Source organism: Neovison vison, chromosome 3 (genome assembly GCF_020171115.1).
Source record: "Neovison vison isolate M4711 chromosome 3, ASM_NN_V1, whole genome shotgun sequence".
Classification (NCBI taxonomy): Eukaryota; Metazoa; Chordata; class Mammalia; order Carnivora; family Mustelidae; genus Neogale; species Neogale vison.
In genome coordinates this window covers 74,545,784-74,564,091 of record NC_058093.1, presented here as the reverse complement: position 1 = coordinate 74,564,091, position 18,308 = coordinate 74,545,784, and the positions used below count along the sequence as shown (strand labels likewise).

Sequence of the window (18,308 nt, the reverse complement as noted above, 5' to 3'; positions counted from 1 at the left end):
TCACATGCAAATCCCCCCATAACATTACAAGTTTAAAAATTGGCCTTATTATATAAATATTTAGTGATTTGGTAAATATTTAGTGATTATTTTCATATGTATTGCTCTAAGACATATAAAAGAACACATATTTAAAGATCAATAATATTTTTAAAGTGCCAGAGGTACCCAAGAAGATCATCCCAGAAGAAAAGCCAACACCTATTTCGAAAAAAGCTCCACCACCCAAAGGTACATTAATCTCTAACCAGAACCAAGGCAGAAAGGGAAACTAACTGGTCTTATTCAGCCTTGCTAATTACAATTAATGCTTCATGACCTTGAATCTGAGGACAGTTGATGCCTCTATGATCACAGAATGCTTGCTTTTCATGTTGTGCCATTGTCATGAATAGTGTACATAAAAGTGACACTTGTACAATTGAATAAATATCTTTAAAGTGCCAAAGAAACAAGAGCCAGTTCCAGTTCCTGTAGCTCTACTTCGGGAAGAAGAAGTTCCATTTGAAGAGGAAGTTTTCCCTGAAGAGGAAGTTTACCCTGAGGAAGAAGAAGTTCCTCCTGAGGAAGAAGTTGCTCCGGAGGAAGAAGAAGTTGCTCCGGAGGAAGAAGAAGTTCCTCCGGAGGAAGAAGAAGTTCCTCCTGAGGAGGAAGAATTTATACCTGAGGAAGAAGTCCAACCCGAAGAAGAGGAAGTTCTTCCAGAAATTAAACCTAAGGTGCCAGTACCTGCACGAGGTATAGCAACTCTTCTTGGAGTCATCAAGGTCTCTTTTGTGTTGAATTCTGCCTTTCCATCTTTTTTTATTCATCTCCAGTTTTATCTGTGTAATACTTCACTCTTTATGTTGTCTATCTACTAAATCTGAGAAAGCATTCCAGACATGTGTGCCTTTATTATTGTGTCTGTCACATGTGTCTGTCTCTTGAAAATGATTTGGGTGTCTTCAAATTTCATAATATGAACTGTTATTTATTTGTTTGTGGTCTTATCTTCACTTGTCTTTTTGTTATATATATAGTACTGTGCATGTGATTTTTAATATCTTAAAATGAATGTTTTTAAGTGCCTGAAGTGCCAAAGAAACCTGTACCTCAGAAGAAAGTCCCTGTTCCTGCTCCTAAAAAAGTGGAACCTCCACCACCTAAAGGTATACCTTCCCAAAGTGAATATGCATTCTTCATCCATAGCTTCATCAGAACAATTATGGTGGAACTGGGGTTTAGGAAAAGTTATATTTATAAAACAGACAGTCACATTTTTCTTAAAATGTTCAGGAACACTGATACCCACTTTTCATTGGATGCAAAGCAGTATTCAAGAACAAAGATAAAAGGAAGTATTATCCCCCAAATTGCCACAGAATTCTACCTAGTGACCTGTCATTTTAGTAAACTTCATAATTTTCATATAGCTATTCTGCAGAGCTAAATTATCTTCACAAAAAAGATACCTGAAAAATATAATGAATAAATTTTCCTAAATTTCATCCTTCAACTATTTATATGAAGTGCTTTTATAACACCAGGATGAAAAGAAAAAATGATGGGAGTGTTTATCAAAACACTGAGTAATAGCTTATGCCTTCTGATACATACATATAAATGGAAGCCCAGCAGGTTTTGATTTTAACCTTAGCTTTATTCTTTGATGTATCATTCTGAGCAAGTCTTTTAACCAATCTGAGCCTCAGGTTTTTCTCCTATAAAATGGGGAGACTAATAGCGGTCCTTGTGGGCTCAGATATTATTGTGAGGATAAAATAAAGTAAGGTATGTGGAAGTGCTCTATCACTGAATGAATTATGCAGATCAGTTCATAGTATAGGATGAAGTCTACATATCTGTAACTGTATTTTCTGCCAAAGGTCATGGCATAATAAGCATAGTGCCTCCACCAGGTTAAATAGTCACATAATCAATATGGTAATATAATCAATCAGTCCTTTATTAGACTGCAAGGATTCAGAAATACTTTATAATGATTTAATAAATTACTGGTGACATTGAAATGGATGAAATGACAGCATCTGTCCTCTGATATTCAAGTAGGTTGCTGAACCCTCACTCTATAAAACCTATTTCTGTCATAACACTGGGCTCCCAACATGCTCTATGTCTCCATCTTGAGCAACTCTTGCATGTGATCTTTCTGTGTATAAACTGCTTGTGCTCTCTCTTTTTTATTCCTCAAAATAAATTCTTATCATGAAATGATGTCTTTAAAGTGCCTGAGGCTAAGAAGAAAGTACCAGAGAAGAAAGTGGTCATTCCTAAGAAAGAGGAGGCTCCTCCTGCCAAAGGTACTACCATTCCCAAGCCAATTAGACACCGCCATTTCTTTCTCTCACCTGTGAGAGTCAAAGTGTCCTCTTTCAGTATTTGTTAGTGTAACTTGTATTATTGCTATGTCTATGTCTCCATGTTTGTGCAACTTAAACTATAAAAAATAAAATAATATCTTTAAAGTGCCTGTGGTGCTTAAGAAACCTGAACCAGAAAAGAAAGTGCCTCCTCCTGGTCTTAAGAAAGCAGTGGCTCCTCCTGCCAAAGGTATATCACCCAAAAAAGGATGTGTTTGTTGTACCGATGTTGAACTGCGATGCTGTCCACACAGATGTTCAACATAAACGTTTGTCTGCCTTGTATGGTCTGTCATTGCCATTCACCATTTGTGACTCTGAAGCACCCATGTTTGTGCTATGTCAGTTTTTCCGCTTTATGTGTTTTATGTTGATTCCCTATGTATGTTATGTCTAAAAAATAAAAACACTCAACTAATACATCTTTAAAGAGCTCAAAGTAACTAAGAAGCCAGGCCCTGAAGTATGCTTTGCTCTTCCCACAAAACTAGAGGCTCCAGCAGTAAAAGGCAGAATATCTCTTTAAGGGGCTCTTAGTCTTAAATCACAAACCTCTTTATTTTTGTTTCATTAATTGATTCTGTGAAATCTCCATGTTTCATCTTGTGCATGTGTGTCTTGATATTTACTCCCTTGTGTTGAAAAAGGGGGAAACTTGGTCTTTATGCACTCTTCATTGGTTCTTGCATTTTAAGTGCCTAAAACGATCAATATCTTTTAAGTTCCTGAGGTACCTAAAAAAGTAGAAGAAAGACGAATCATTCTCCCTGAAGAAGAGGAAGTTCTACCAGTTGAAGGTAGATGACTTTCTAAGAAAATAGATTTTCCAGATCATCATTGTCTTATCATTGTCTAATACTGGAAGAAGGCAAATGCACATTTCGCTTCAGAAAATAAAGATATTCAGACTCTAAAAGAAATCATTATTTACCTACTAGAAACTGGGCAGGCAAATTAAAATCAACTGACTTTCTTACATATTTATCCAATTTGTCTGTCTGTTTGTTTGTTTCATTTTAATGGCAGTCTTTGAAAGGAAACTCCATTTGCTATGGGGAATTTTTCATCAAATGACTTGGTTGGTAATCGTGGGATAAACCTGCCCAAGAAATTCCAGTTAAGTCTGAGTAGTTGACACAGAAAATCTAATGTCTACACCTAACTGAATATTTGCCTTCCAACAAGTCCACCTCCATTAAAAATAGTAATAATAATAATTTCAACTAAATTCTCTGACATCTTTTCTAATTCTGAAATTCTGGGAAGGTCCTAAGATATTTGAGGACTCAGTAGATTGTTTTCAAGAACTAGTGAGTTTGTACATGCATCAGAAAGGCTGAGCTATGAATTACCTATATTTAAGACAACCTCCATTTTCAGATATACCCTCCTAGTCTAATATTTAAAAGAATTATAATTTACAAAATAATAATCTTTTTAAAGTGTATGAGGAGCCAGAAGAGCCTATTCCAGAAGAAGAGATCACTGAAGAACCACCTAGCATAGAAGAAGTTGAGGAAGTGGCGCCACCTAGAGGTACAGCTGCTTTTAGGAGTTAGACATTCAAAATCTATCGTGGTCCAAATCTTTCTCAAAATAAGTCAAAGTCTGATATTTCTCAGTATACTTTTCTTACATCTTACTAATGACAAATTAATGATCAGTAAGTAATGGCACCTGAAGGACCCCACCCAGCTTTTCTACTGCATCTCTAATATAATTCTTGTATTATTGGCACTAGAAATTTTCCTAGCTAGACCCTATTGTAACACTTTCTCCTAGTTTCTAATTTTTAATTTCTATTCAGTATTAAAGTGGGGGGAAATCTATTTCTGTGTTGTTTACTTTTTAGAATAATTCTAAGCCTATCATTCCTGAAGACTGTGACAAGTTTTGTATAACTGATACTACATTTGCTAATAGGATTAAGAAGTAATAGCCTTCCACTTTTAGAGTCACAGCTGCAAATGTATTATTATCATTTAGGTTGCTAATATCTTTTAAAAATAAGCCAATGTTTTGTGTTATTTTTTGCATCTATGGGTGCTGTTATGTTCATTGCATGTCCTTTTTCAAAATGTCCATATAATATCTTTGAAGTGCCTGAAGTGGTTAAGAAAGCAGTACCTGAAGCTCCTACTCCTGTTCCTAAGAAAGTGGAGGCACCACCAGCTAAAGGTATAGCAAATCTCAGTTAATAATGTCTTTTTTAAAAAAATATTTCTTTTATTTTTATTTGACAGAGAGAGAGAGAGATCACAAGTAGGCAGAGAGGCAGGCAGAGAGAGGGGGTGGGGGAAGCAGGCTCCCCGCTGAGCAGAGAGCCGATGTGGAGCTGGATCCCAGGACCCCAAGATTAAGACTTGAGCTGAAGGCAGAGGCTTAACCTACTGAGCCACCCAGGCATCCCTAATAATGTCTTTAAATTCCAGTTAACGTTCTTTAAAAAAAAAACAGAAACTTCTTCTTTGATTGCTTTCTTAGAATCATTTACATAGCAAACTTTCATATCTTTAACCTGTTTTGGAATCTTAAGTGATGATTATGTTACTGGATGGCTGTGTGTATATGAATTATTCTGGATGCTTCTCATTCTAAACAGCTGAGACTTCTAATGTTAATGAGTACATCTCTCTACGCTTATATTACGTAACAATAGACCCTTCCTCCCCACATTCCATTCATGAATTTTATTCCATTATATAGAGTTTTCCCATGTTGTTATAATTATGTATACTATATTATAGGGGAAAAAGTCTGTTCTAATGCTTGGATGACAACTATTTTAAAGAACCTCATGTCTTTCTAATATTTGGCCTAAGCATTTAAGGTTATTACAAAATGCCTTTGCTTCCTAGTTAGGTTACTACTTCAGGAGTGCTCTTAACAGATAAGCTATGCTCTCCCTATCACAGCTGGCATCCCCCATCCCCCATATAAAATAGTACTCAGTGGAAGAGGACACCTCTGTTAAGGCTTAAGTAATCTGTTATGGTAATCACTTCAAAACAATCTTCATCAAATTAAAAATACTAGAAGTAGGCCCAATATTGGTAATCCTTGCTATTTAAAAAGAATAGAACAGCACATGCCTTCATCTTATCTAGTTAGCACAAGTAAGTGAATTGGGAAAATATCTTTATTGTCTGTAAAGTGGTGTCCAGTAGTAGCATGACTTCTTACACTTTAATTATTATAAAGATGTTGTTTTATTTTCATTATTTAGTATTGTTAGCTAACTGAAATGCCTAATATCTTTAAAGTGCCAAAGAAGGTTCCTGAGGAAAAAATACCTGTTCCTGTTCAGAAAAAAGAGCCACCTCCAGCCAAAGGTACCTATTCTGTTTTAAACCTGAATTTCCTGTTAATAGTTTTTCGTTAAGATTTTTATGTTTGGGGTACCTGGCTGGCTTGCTCAGTAGAGCATGTGATTATTGATCTCAGGGTCATGAGTTCAAACCCCACAATGGGTGTGGAGTCTACTTAAAAAATAAAAATTTCTAAAAATTTAAAAATTTTTTAAACTTAAAAATTTTTTAAATTTAAAACTTAAAGAAAAAAAGGTTTTTATGTTTAATGTCTCTGTGTCTTGACTGTTTAGATGTCTTTGGTCTATGAAAACTTGCTCTTGATAGTCCTAAATATTAAAACTATATCTTTAAAGTGCCTGAAAAGAAAGTCCCAGAAAGGAAAATCGCAGAAAAGAAAGTTCCTGTGCCTAAAAAAGAAGCTGCTCCCCCAGCTAAAGGTATTTTTGGAAAGATCTTTTCTGTGTCTTCACATATTATTGCATGATGAAAGCCTTTTTTTTTTCCATCTTCATTTCCTCTGTGTTTGAAAAAACAAATTTCTTAAAGTAGATGCTCTTTCAGGGAGGACCATCGTTGAAGAAAAAATATCAGTTGCCTTCCACAAAGAGGAGGTAGTAAGAGAGAGAACGGAATTAGAAGTAGTAGAAACACCAGTGGAAGTGCTTGAGGAAGAAGAGTTCCATGAAGTTCAAGAATATTTTGAAGAAGAAGAGTTCCATGAAGTAGAAGAATTCATCAAAGTGGAACGACCTAGAGTTGAAGAAGTACACAGGGCTGAAGAGGTCCATAGGGTAATAGAAGTTTTAGAGACAGAAGAAGTGGAAGTATACGAAAAACCCAAAGCTCCACCTAAAGGTATAGGTGAATTCTGTTGCTATAACAAATTGCTATACCTTGCTCTAACTCAATTTTTTTTTTTTTAAGTGCATTTCATGCCCAGTTTGGAACACTAGAAACCCACTGACTTTCCAAGTTAAACTCATGGAATGCTTTAAGCATGAGCTTCAGCTATTTGATATGAAGATTAATATGGAGTAGAGATTAACCTTACAGCATATAATTTTAGCAGACAAGATAATGGTATTTGATACCTACTTATCTAAGGAGCTCACTTGTATGAATTTGTAGATTCTTTCTTGAACCCAGCTAAGAATGATTGTTACGTGATTGTTACAGGTGCCAAAATAGCTGACCAGTGTCATCAGTTGAGTGAAATAGAAGCTACTCAGTTCACTGAAAATTTACATGTTCAGGCAAAACAACCATTGCTTTGTTAACATGAGTCAGCTGTTCACAAACTGATCATTGCTTATTGAAAGCTTCTGCATTTTATGATATTTTCATTAGAGAAATGACATTAAGGAAGCAACTGAAGCATTGGTAACACTACCTGCTTTCTAGTTTTGTTTTGTGGGTTTTTTTTTAGGATAAAGTATGATACATAAAATTCTCTTCGGTACCATTCCAGATCTTGCACAAATTAATATGTGTGTGATATGAAGGAATATGTATGTGTGCTTATGTGCTTACTATTCATAGTAAATCTACCATATAGATGAAATTTAGGAAAATCTGTCTCTCTTGGAAGTGTGATATAAATTCAAAAAATATAAGTAGAGAAAGCATTTATGAGCCCACACTGGACTAACTTTATTGGAAGTACTCCCTAATACTTCAAGAACTTATTCTAAATCAAAACACCAATATCTTTGAAGGGCCTGAAATATCTGAGAAAATCATCCCTCCAAAAAAACCACCCACTAAAGTTGTTCCTCGAAAAGAGCCACCAGCTAAAGGTATTTCATTAGTGAAAAACTACTTACCTTATTATATGTGCAGCAGCACCTTGATTGCATTAAATGTTTCTGTTCTTGATGTTTTTCTTCTGTGTCTTGTGTTTTTGGAATTTCTAAAACAAACTAATATCTTTAAAAGGGTTGAGGGGCCAAAGGAAGTTCTACCAAAAGAGAAAGTCAATATTGTCATACCCAAAGCAAATATCCTTATTAATCAAATAGTGCACCTAGGTTTCCTTCTTTGGTACTATTTTATTGTATATTCACTAACATGCTTATTGATAAATCCATGTTTTCCTATTAATTCTTAATTTTAATCACCTAATAATAATAAATACATAGTGACTATGTGTTTAATGTCCCCGCTATGTTCATTTTGGGGAACCTCTTGAATTTTACAATAGAAATAAGAAAAACATCTGATAAATAATATATACTTATATCTTTAAAGTCCTTGAATTATTTAAGAACATTATCACTGAAGAGAAAGCACCAACTATTCACCAAAACAAGCGGAAGTAGCCCCTGCAGAAGGTGTCTTATTAATTTTTCTTATCAAGTTCTTACAATTCTAACATGGGAAATTCTTCTGAATTTCTGTTGTCATATTTGTTATCAATATTCAACTCATTTTAGTACTGTAATATATTTGATAAAGTGATCGTTCTGTTTCCTCTTATGACCATGTCATGTTTTGTGTTTACATTTTTATTACATTATGCTTGTTACAAATCTTTATGAATGTTTAAAAGTAAAAGAAATTATTACTACTATCTTTAAAGTACCTGAAGTGACCAAGAAAATTGTGGTAGAAGAAAAAGTACGTGTTCCTGAAGAGCCCAAAGTTCCACCAGCTAAAGGTACCTGCCTTTGCTGAATCACCACTAATATAAAAAATCCCCTCTTATTCACTTACAATGGAGCGGAGAGAGAGGGAGATCCTTCCCCCTTCAATGCCACAATAGAGCTTAATTATGCAAACTTCAATTTATGTTCTATAACATAGTCCTCCCTTTTGTGACGATCCTCTGGAAACAAAGGCATCAACCTAAAAGTTGTTACTGTTTTTGTTGATCTTCTTGATATTGACCCCCTCAACTTCTTTTCAAAAATAATTTATTTCGGAAGCTATTGTCAAGGAGCTTTGGAAACAAACATTCCAGATAACAATAGAAAATGATGTTATACCCCAAGGACAAACTATTTTTAATATGACAAATCAAGAACTCATCAACAGGGCAATCTAGAGAGATGCATTGACTGTGTGTTTAGTTAGCTTATGATTTTGGAATTCTTGCCATTCTTCTTGTTAGATCCCCTTTTTCTCTTGATATTTTATATCCAATTATGATCTTTTTAAAAATAAAATAAATATCTTTAAAGCACCTGAAGTACCTAAGAAAATTGTTCCAGAAGAAAGAGTTCATGAAGCTGTTCCTAAAAAGCCTGAAGTTCCACCAACTAAAGGTATACACTGAAACTAATCATGACATGAAATGACTCTTTGTTTAGTTATTCATGGTTTAAAGTAAATGTGTTGGATGTTAAATCCTTATATTTTGCTTCTTTATATTTTAGTATACTTGTTATTTATAACAGTTAATATACTAATATCTTTAAAGTTCCTGAGGTGCCTAAGAAAAGTATTCAAGAAGAAAAATCTCTTTCTGAAGACACAACGATGTACAGTGAGTGTAGAAAAATTGGTGGTTCTCTTTGGTTTCATTTGTGTTTGTCTCCATAGCTTTTAAAAATAAGTATACTAATATCTTATCAAAGCCTAATGTGCCAAAAATATTTGGCTAAAATTAAATAATTTAAATGGCTATTTGTCTCAGACAAAGTATATCTCCTCACCAATTAAAAAAAAAAATAGTCCTGTACTTATAACATTGCCCAATTTTATAAAGGTCACTTACCTTTTTGAATTTGTCATTGTCTTGTCTTGTTAAACTGTTCTTTGTACAAATATCTTCTGCTTTGAAGCAATTTATTTTCTCAGGCCATGAAGTAACTTTACTTCAACTTCATAATAATATTTTAATTGGATTTCATAGAATCAAAATGCCCCTTTATTATTTTTTTACTCTTTACAGCCATCATTGGAAACATTTTGACAATGTTGCTTTAATGACCATATATTTATAAAGCCATTACAACAGCAAAAGAATTCTCAAGCCATTTTTTGTTTGATTATACATAAAATTATAATTAAATAATTTGAGGAGTAAAATAATCTGAATGATAAAATGTTTTGAATAGAATATTATTCAGTAATCTGAATAGTAAAAATGTCAGTACTCAAGATCTCTTTCCATTTATTTTAATCTAAAAATACCAGTAGTTCTGATTTTCTTTCATTTATTTTAATCTAAAAAATTCCCTGTTTAAACCCATTTTGGGGGGGGTCTATAATACTGGTTGGAATACATATATATGATGACTCCCTCCTTTGAATACCCTTTCTATGCTAAAGTCAGGCTATTGTCACCAGCCTGTCTTCCTTTCTAAAAGCTAGAGAAATCTTTATTTTCTTCAGTTGCCTTATTTTCAAAGATTTAATTATTTTTTCTTTTTCTTTCCTGCTTCCAATCCCTAAATGGTTATTAAACTACACAACCATAAACCTGATATGGTATAAAATTATAGCCACCTAGATTCCCGGAAAAGGGAAGAACTTATTCAAATTTCCAGTAGGTCAAATGTAGGATAATCAACCTTGTTCTTTATGGACAAAACTAAGAGCAAAGGAAAATTTCGCCCGTAACTTTCTGCAGACAAAATACAAGAATTATATAGTCCCTGGCCAGTGAATTCCTCAATTTTATTGTCATCATAAATGAGAGTTCTATATGATACAACTGGGAATGAGGCTTTCTCTTAGCAGATGTGTTCTTGTCACTAGTTTGTGTCTATGTGCTACTAGTAATTTGGGTGATGAGTGTGTACTATGTTATCACGTTTTCTTAATACTATTCGTCATTGCCTTGAAATGCCCTTAATTGTATAAATACTAATATCTTTAAAGTTTATGAAGTGTCTGAAGAATCCACCACAGAAGAAAAAGTACTTGTGACTCATCCTCCAAAGATGAAAACCAAAATAACAACAGGTATATAATACCAATGATCTAGTCTGAAGAAAATTTATTTAGGGCTCATTTTAAAAGCTCAATCTTCTCCTGTGCTGTTTATAAATATAACTATACTCATATCTTTTAAGTGCCTGAACCACCCAAGAAAGTTGTTCCAGAGGACAAAGTATATGTGACGATTCCTAAAAAGAGAGAAACGCCAGCAACTAAAGGTACATTTCAACAACATCAAACTTGGATGAATAACTTTGGATTCAAGACTCAAAAATTGTGTGTTCTATGATTTACTGTCTTCACAACTTCTAAGTGTAAACCTAATAATATTTTTAAAGAGCCTGATACAACCAGAGAAGTTTTTCCAGAGGTGGAGTTACCTGAGGCTGTTCCCCAAATTCCAGAGCATCCTCCAACTGAAGGTATAATTCTTAGTTATGAAAATTTAAAGAGAATCTTTCTTCTTCAGTCTGAAAAATATGTTTAGTGTTTTGTGTGGGTTCTCAGAACCCCTAACACTAAAATACTAATATCTTTAGGGTCCCCAATGTACCCAAGACAAGGAACTTTCTATGACTTGCCCCCTACCAAAAAAAAAGTCCCATTCATACTATGTACAAGGATAACAATTAGAACAAAAGTTAAATTTCTAATTTAAAGTTACAATATCTGTTAACATACCTAACTTTTTAAATATGTGTGTCTTCATGTCTTTGCCTTTCCTCAACTAAAAAATACTAATATCTTTAAAGAGTTGGAAGTCTCCAAGGAAGGTCTTCCAGAGCAGCAAGCTCCTGTTGCTAAAAGAATACCACCACCAAAAGGTACAAGCCAGAAGAAAGCTGACTTTCTTATCTCATGATTGTAGTTGTACTTAACACCTGTAAATATACTAATATCTTGAGAGCCCCAGATGCTACGAAGGAATATCATTGCAGAGAAGTGGGTCCCCCAAAGCAGAAGCTCAAGGGCATATACATATTTCCATGAGCTATTCAAGAGAAAATAGAAGGAGGAAAAATCTTTAACATATCTAAATAGAAGGTTCTTGGGCTATAAAGTCTAACTATGATGTCTCCAGGAAATATATGAAGACATACAATGTGTAGATGTGACCCAGATGGATTCTTCAATAGGAAATAGCAATTACTGTTCCAAAAAAAGGAAAAAAAAAAAATCAGACTAGGGGGAAAAAAAAAAAAAGCTATACAAGACCACTTAAAACATTTATATCCCTGAAACTAGGCTGAACTGGTTTAGCACTCCCCCCTTTAAAGCAGAACTCAGTGCCATCAAATGACAGAAGTGCTTGGCTGTACACTGTAAATCAGTAATTTAACTCTCCGTGGAGTTGAAATTTCAGGAGAAACTATAACTGCTTCTTGGAATTGCCTTTCTATAAAAATAAAATCACTACTAAACACAAACACATGAATGTGAAAAAATTCTTTCCCCATAAGAAGTAAGTATAGAAATATTCTCAGAAAACCATGACTTAAAGATAATAAAATATTAAATTCAACTTTGAGCAGTTCTTTTGGTCATACGGTCTCCACCTGAGAACCTTCCAGAATTAAGCTAGTTAAAACTAGTTAACATTGGAATTCTGCATGGAACACTTAGTTCCTCTCATTATCTTTGGTTTTTTAGAGTCCTGCATTTTTCCATTTTGAATGTTTTTAGGTAAATCAAAAGATGAGAAAGTTTTAAAACATCCAGCTTAACAATTTCTTTATGATATCCAGGATATTCTGTAATTTAAAGAATATCTGAACACTTCGACATGATTTTTTCAGTCTAGGATCTCTGGGGTCATTCTCCTCTCTCCTATACTTGAAAAACAAATACTTACCCAAGGTAAGGGTAAAATGAAGCCTATCCAGACAAGAAAGAAGCTCTTAGATTCTCCTCAAATTAAATAGCTAAAAGTACATCATTAATTATACAAGATCATTTATTTTCACTTGAAGCTAATTTTCCATGATCTCATTTTCTATACAACCACCATTCTAAAAAATAAAATTACTAATATCGATAGTACCTGAGGTGACCAAGAAAAGAGCTCCTGATAATCAAGTACCCATCCTATCACTGAAGAATCAGACACAGGGAACAGGAATGTCTCCCCGTCTGGGGCATTCCTGTAGGTGGAGTTAGGAATAAAAGTCTTCTAAACTCTGAAGAACAAAGTATTAATATCTTTAAAGGACAGGAAGCTGTCCCTGTAAGGAAAACACCCATGGCTGCTCCCCCTGAAATTGAAACACCTTCTAGTAAAGGTATCCATCATTCTATCATTCCCACCTACATTCCGTTAATAAATGCCAATTATGTGTGTGGGGCTAGGGAGCTGAGGAATAATAAACAAAGACAATTAGGATTTGATTCCTTTCTTCAAAGCTTTATACATCATCCAGTTTTTAACAGAAGCACCGTTGGAGCCAGAAATGCCACTTTGGTGTAGTTAATGTAACTAACATCTTCACTGATGCCTTAACCTCTAAGCTTGATACTAATATCTTCAAAGTCCCAGAAACTATGAAAGAAGTTGCTTCCGAAATGCAACTATCTGAGGATTTTCCTAAGGAGCCAGAACCTCTGCCTATAAAAGGTGTGTGATACCTGTGAACGGATACTGGAGAAATGATCTGTCCTCTGCTCTTACAACTATGCTTTTCGAGTGTTCTTCGTAACACCTAAATGTAAATGTACTAATATCTTCCAAACATCTGAAGCTGCACAAGAAATTCCCTCTTGAGAAAATACTTGTGGGTGTTCCTATTTGAACAGAAACCCCCTCTAATAAAAGTATTCATTCAATAAATGCTTAGTAAGGAAGGTCCACAATGTCACAGGAACTAAACCAAGCGCCAGTGAAGGGTGGGCAGCCCCTCTTCCTGAGGGTCCCACGAGCCCCCAAGACTTATTTGATGGGTGGAGCAAGGGGAGAAGAGACAGGCAGAGAAGAGACCTCTAGAAAACTACACTTGCCCACTTATTGGGTTTACTGTTTTCACTAATCCTTTTATATCTTAAATGTGAAATACTAATATCTTTAAAGTGCCTGAAGCTCCTCAAGAAGTTGTTCCTGCAAAGAGAGCTCCTTTCAAAAAAAGAGAACCTCCTTCAGTTGAAGGTACAAGTGACCATGCCCTCAAGCTAAAGAAGAAATAGCTCTTGTAGTCTTGAAAATATTTTGCTGTTCCTAGTGCTCTTCATAACACTAAATGTTAAAATACTAATTTCTTAAAGTGCTGGAAGCTCCCCAAGAAATTGTCCCTGAAAAGAAAACATATGTGATTCCTCACAAAAAGCCTGAACTTCCTCGTGATGAAGGTATATGTTGCTGGGAGCTTAGAAATTTGGGGAAATGTCTTCCTCTGTATGAATATGTTTCTTGTCTGTACAGATTCTTCTAACCCCTAAATGTAAAAATATTAATATCTTTAAAGTGCCAGAGGCACCCAGAGAAGTTGTCCCAGAAAGGAAAGTGCATCCTCCCCCAAAGCCTGAGGTCATACCTGTCAAAGGTACATTCTTTTTCTTTTTTTATTTCTTTTCAGTGTTCAGAATTCATTGTTTATGCACCACATCCAGTGCTCCTTGCAATACGTGCCTTTCATAATACCCACCACCAGGCTCACCCAACCCTCCACCTCCCTCCTCTCCAAGACCCTTAGTTTGTTTCTCAGAGTCCACAGTCTCTCATGGTTCCTCTCCCCCTTCAATTTCCCCTAACTCCCTTCTCTCCAGCTCCCAATGTCCTCTGTGTTATTCCTTATGCTCCACAAATAAGGGAAACCATATGATAATTGATTCTCTCTGCTTGACTTATTTCACTCAGCATAACCAAAGGTACATTCTAAACCACCCTTTATTTAAGGTGGGTAGGGAGGGTCTTAGCAAGAACCACCAGGCTAGGTTTGAAAGCTCTTCTGTTATATAAATGAAGTTCTTGTCTATGTGGATCCTTGTGACTCAAATGTAAATTTACTAATATCTTCAAAGTACCCCAGGCTCCCAAAGAGGTTGTCCCTGAGAAGAAAGTGCCTATGGTGCCTTCTAAAAAGCCTGAAGTCCCGCTTGTGACAGGTATTTGTCACCAGCCTTAGATTTAAAAAAGATTGAACTCTTTTGCTCTTGAAAATATTTTGCTCTAGTGGTCTCATCATTTTTAAATGTAATTTTACTAATATCTTTTAAGTGCCTGAAGTTCCTCAAGAAATTGTCCCTGAAAAGAAAGTACCAGTGGTGCCTCCTAAAAAACCTGAAGTTGCACCTGTTACAGGTACTTGTCACTCACCTCAGATCTAAGAAGATACAGCCCTTCTACTCTTGAAAATGTTTTGTTCCAGCAGCATAACCCCTAAGTGTACTTTTACTAATATCTTTTAAGTGCCCGAGGCTCCCAAAGAAGTGGTCCCTGAAAAGAAAGTGTCTGTGGCGCCTCCTAAAAAGCCAGAAGTCCCACTTGTTACAGGTATTTGTTACCAATACCTGGCTTAAAAAGATGTAATTCTCCTGCTCTTGAAAATATTTCGTTCCAGTCGTCTTCATAACCCCTAAGTGTACTTTTACTAATATCTTTTAAGTGCCTGAACCTCCCAAAGAAGTGGTCCCTGAAAAGAAAGTGTCTGTGGCGCCTCCTAAAAAGCCAGAAGTCCTACCCGTTACAGGTATTTGTCACTCACCTTAGACTTAAAAAGACGTAACTCTTCTGCTCTCAAAAATATCTTGTTCCGGTCGTCTTCATAACCCCTAAGTGTACTTTTACTAATATCTTTTAAGTGCCTGAGGCTCCCAGAGAAGTGGTCCCTGATAAGAAAGTGTCTGTGGCGCCTCCTAAAAAGCCAGAAGTCCCACTTGTTAAAGGTATTTGTTACTCACCTTAGGTTTAAAAAGACATATCTCTTCTGCTCTTGAAAATGTTTTGTTCCAGTTGTCTTCATAGTTCCTAAATATAATCTTACTAATATCTTTTAAGTGCCTGAGGCTCCCAGAGAAGTGGTCCCTGATAAGAAAGTGTCTGTGGCACCTCCCCAAAAGCCAGAAGTCCCACCTGTTACAGGTATTTGTTACCAATGCCTGGCTTAAAAGACATACTTCTCCTGCTCTTGAAAATGTTTGGTTCCAGTCATCTTCATAACCCCTAAGTGTACTTTTACTAATATCTTTTAAGTGCCTGAAGCTCCCAAAGAAGTGGTCCCTGAAAAGAAAGTATCTGTGACACCTCCTAAAAAGCCAGAAGTCCCACCACCTGTTAAAGGTACTTGTCACCAACCTTAGGCTTAAAGAGACATAATTCTTCTGCTCTTGAAAATATCTCATTCCAGTGATCTTCACAGTTCCTAAGTGTAATTTTACTAATATCTTTTAAGTGCCTGAGGCTCCCAGAGAAGTGGTCCCTGAAAAGAAGGTGCCTGTGATGCCTCCCAAAAAGCCTGAAGTCCCACCAGCCAAAGGTAGTCATCCCCATGCCACTGGGTTTGATACCACCCATTTGTCTCTACCCTGTCTAATCATGAAAATACTAATATCTTTCAAGTGCCCGAAGTGCCCAAGGCAGCTGTTCCAGAAAAGAAGGTGCCTGAGGCTCTTCCTCCCAAACCAGAGAGTCCTCCTCCTGCAGGTAAGGTCAGAGCCATATATAGTAGGAAGAAAACTTATTTTAGCTAGAAAATTATGTATACAAATATGACAACATAAAGGTGATATGATTCTAAAGAAAAGAAAGTCAGAAGTTAACCAGAATATCTTAGTGTATAATGACATGATACAGTGAGGAATGTTTTAACCTTTTCTAAACACAAATTACCAATGTCTTTGAAGTGCCTGAGGTACCGCCAAAGAAAGTCATTCCTGAGAAGAAAGTACCTGTGGCTCCTCCTAAAAAGCCAGAAGCTCCACCTGCTAAAGGTATTTATTCTTTTAAGTTGTTGGTCGCCTGTTTCAGGGGGCTGGGAAGAGTGTGTATGGAACTGTCCACCTGTCTCATAAATTGTATTTGCTTGGGTAAATGTGTTGGCAATATTGCCCTGTTATAATCTCTAACTAAAAGATACTAATATCTTCAAAGTTCCTGAAGCTCCTAAAGAAGTTGTCCCCGAGAAAAAAATGTCTGTGGTTGTGCCCCCAAAACCAGAAGCACCACCTGCTAAAGGTATTTATTCATACCCCCGTTAAGGAAAAGTACTGTCTTGTGCTTTTCCCAATCATTGTAATATATGCCTTCACTATTCATAACTTCTAAAAATACTAATATCTTTCAAGTGCCTGAAGTTGTTCAAGAAGTTGTCCCAGAGAAGATAACTCCCAAGGCACCACCCAAAAAACCAGATGCCCCACCTGTCACAGGTACATGTTAGCTTTGATCTTGTTTTGAAGAAATATCTCTTTGTTCCTCCAGAATAATATTGGCCCTTTGCTCTTCATTAACTTAACTTTAAAACTACTAATATCTTTCAAGTGCCTGAAGTTACTCAAGAAGTTGTCCCAGAGAAGATAATTCCCAAGGCACCACCCAAAAAACCAGATGCCCCACCTGTCACAGGTACATGTTAACCTTGATCTTGTTTTGAAGAAATATCTCTTCGTTCCTCCAGAATAATTTCGGCCCCTTGCTCTTCATTAACTTAACTCTAAAACTACTAATATCTTTTAAGTGCCTGAAGTTGCTCAAGAAGTTGTCCCAGAAGCGAAATTTCCTAGGGCACCAGCCAAAAAACCAGAAGCCCAACCAGTTTCAGGTATTATTCACTCATGTCCTTATCTAAAGAAGAAGTATCTCTTCTGCTCTTGGAAATATGTTTAGCCCATTGACCTCATTAATCTAAATATAAAACTACTAATATCTTTTAAGTGCCTGAAGTTCCTGAAGAAATTGTCCCTGAAAAGAAAGTACCAGTGTTGCCTCCTAAAAAACCTGAAGTTGAACCTGTTACAGGTACTTGTCACTCACCTGAGACCTAAGAAGATACAGCCCCTCTACTCTTGAAAATGTTTTTTTCCAGCGGTCTCATAACACCTAATTATAATTTTACTAATATCTTTTAAGTGCCTGAGGCTCCCAAAGAAGTGGTCTCTGAAAAGAAAGTGTCTGTGGCACTTCCTAAAAAGCCAGAAGTCCCACCTGTTACAGGTATTTGTCAGTGACTTTAGGCTTAAAAAGACGTAACTCTTCTGCTCTCAAAAATATCTTGTTCTGGTCGTCTTCATAACCCCAAGTATAATTTTACTAATATCTTTTAAGTGCCTGAGGCTCCCAGAGAAGTGGTCCCTGATAAGAAAGTGTCTGTGGTGCCTCCTAAAAAGCCAGAAGACCCACCTGTTAAAGATATTTGTCACTCACCTTAGACTTAAAAAGATGTAACTCTTCTCTCAAAAATATCTTGTTCCAGTCGTCTTCAAAATCCCTAAGTGTACTTTTACTAATATCTTTTAAGTGCCTGAAGCTCCCAAAGAAGTGGTCCCTGAAAAGAAAGTATCTGTGACACCTCCTAAAAAGCCAGAAGTCCCACCACCTGTTAAAGGTACTTGTCACCAACCTTAGGCTTAAAGAGACATAATTCTTCTGCTCTTGAAAATATCTCATTCCAGTGATCTTCACAGTTCCTAAGTGTAATTTTACTAATATCTTTTAAGTGCCTGAGGCTCCCAGAGAAGTGGTCCCTGAAAAGAAGGTGCCTGTGATGCCTCCCAAAAAGCCTGAAGTCCCACCAGCCAAAGGTAGTCATCCCCATGCCACTGGGTT

General features: G+C 36.0%; 1 protein-coding gene across 5 annotated transcripts in view; it reads left to right on the top strand.

The window, feature by feature from the left end:
* The window catches only part of TTN (titin), a 274,456-nt gene that overhangs the window by 127,075 nt on the left and 129,073 nt on the right, over positions 1–18,308 (top strand). For 2 of the 5 annotated variants that reach the window (XM_044242429.1, XM_044242428.1), the window contains 16 exons: positions 157–231; positions 442–738; positions 2,229–2,303; positions 3,086–3,160; positions 3,807–3,899; positions 4,464–4,541; positions 5,627–5,695; positions 6,028–6,111; positions 6,236–6,529; positions 7,390–7,470; positions 8,253–8,330; positions 15,738–15,824; positions 15,937–16,020; positions 16,104–16,187; positions 17,418–17,501; positions 18,200–18,283. The exons of the other annotated variants lie outside the window; for them this stretch is intronic. In XM_044242429.1, coding sequence (XP_044098364.1) covers positions 157–231; positions 442–738; positions 2,229–2,303; positions 3,086–3,160; positions 3,807–3,899; positions 4,464–4,541; positions 5,627–5,695; positions 6,028–6,111; positions 6,236–6,529; positions 7,390–7,470; positions 8,253–8,330; positions 15,738–15,824; positions 15,937–16,020; positions 16,104–16,187; positions 17,418–17,501; positions 18,200–18,283 — 1,722 coding nt within the window. The remainder of the gene's footprint in view (positions 1–156; positions 232–441; positions 739–2,228; positions 2,304–3,085; positions 3,161–3,806; positions 3,900–4,463; positions 4,542–5,626; positions 5,696–6,027; positions 6,112–6,235; positions 6,530–7,389; positions 7,471–8,252; positions 8,331–15,737; positions 15,825–15,936; positions 16,021–16,103; positions 16,188–17,417; positions 17,502–18,199; positions 18,284–18,308) is intronic. 5 annotated transcript variants of the gene reach the window in all.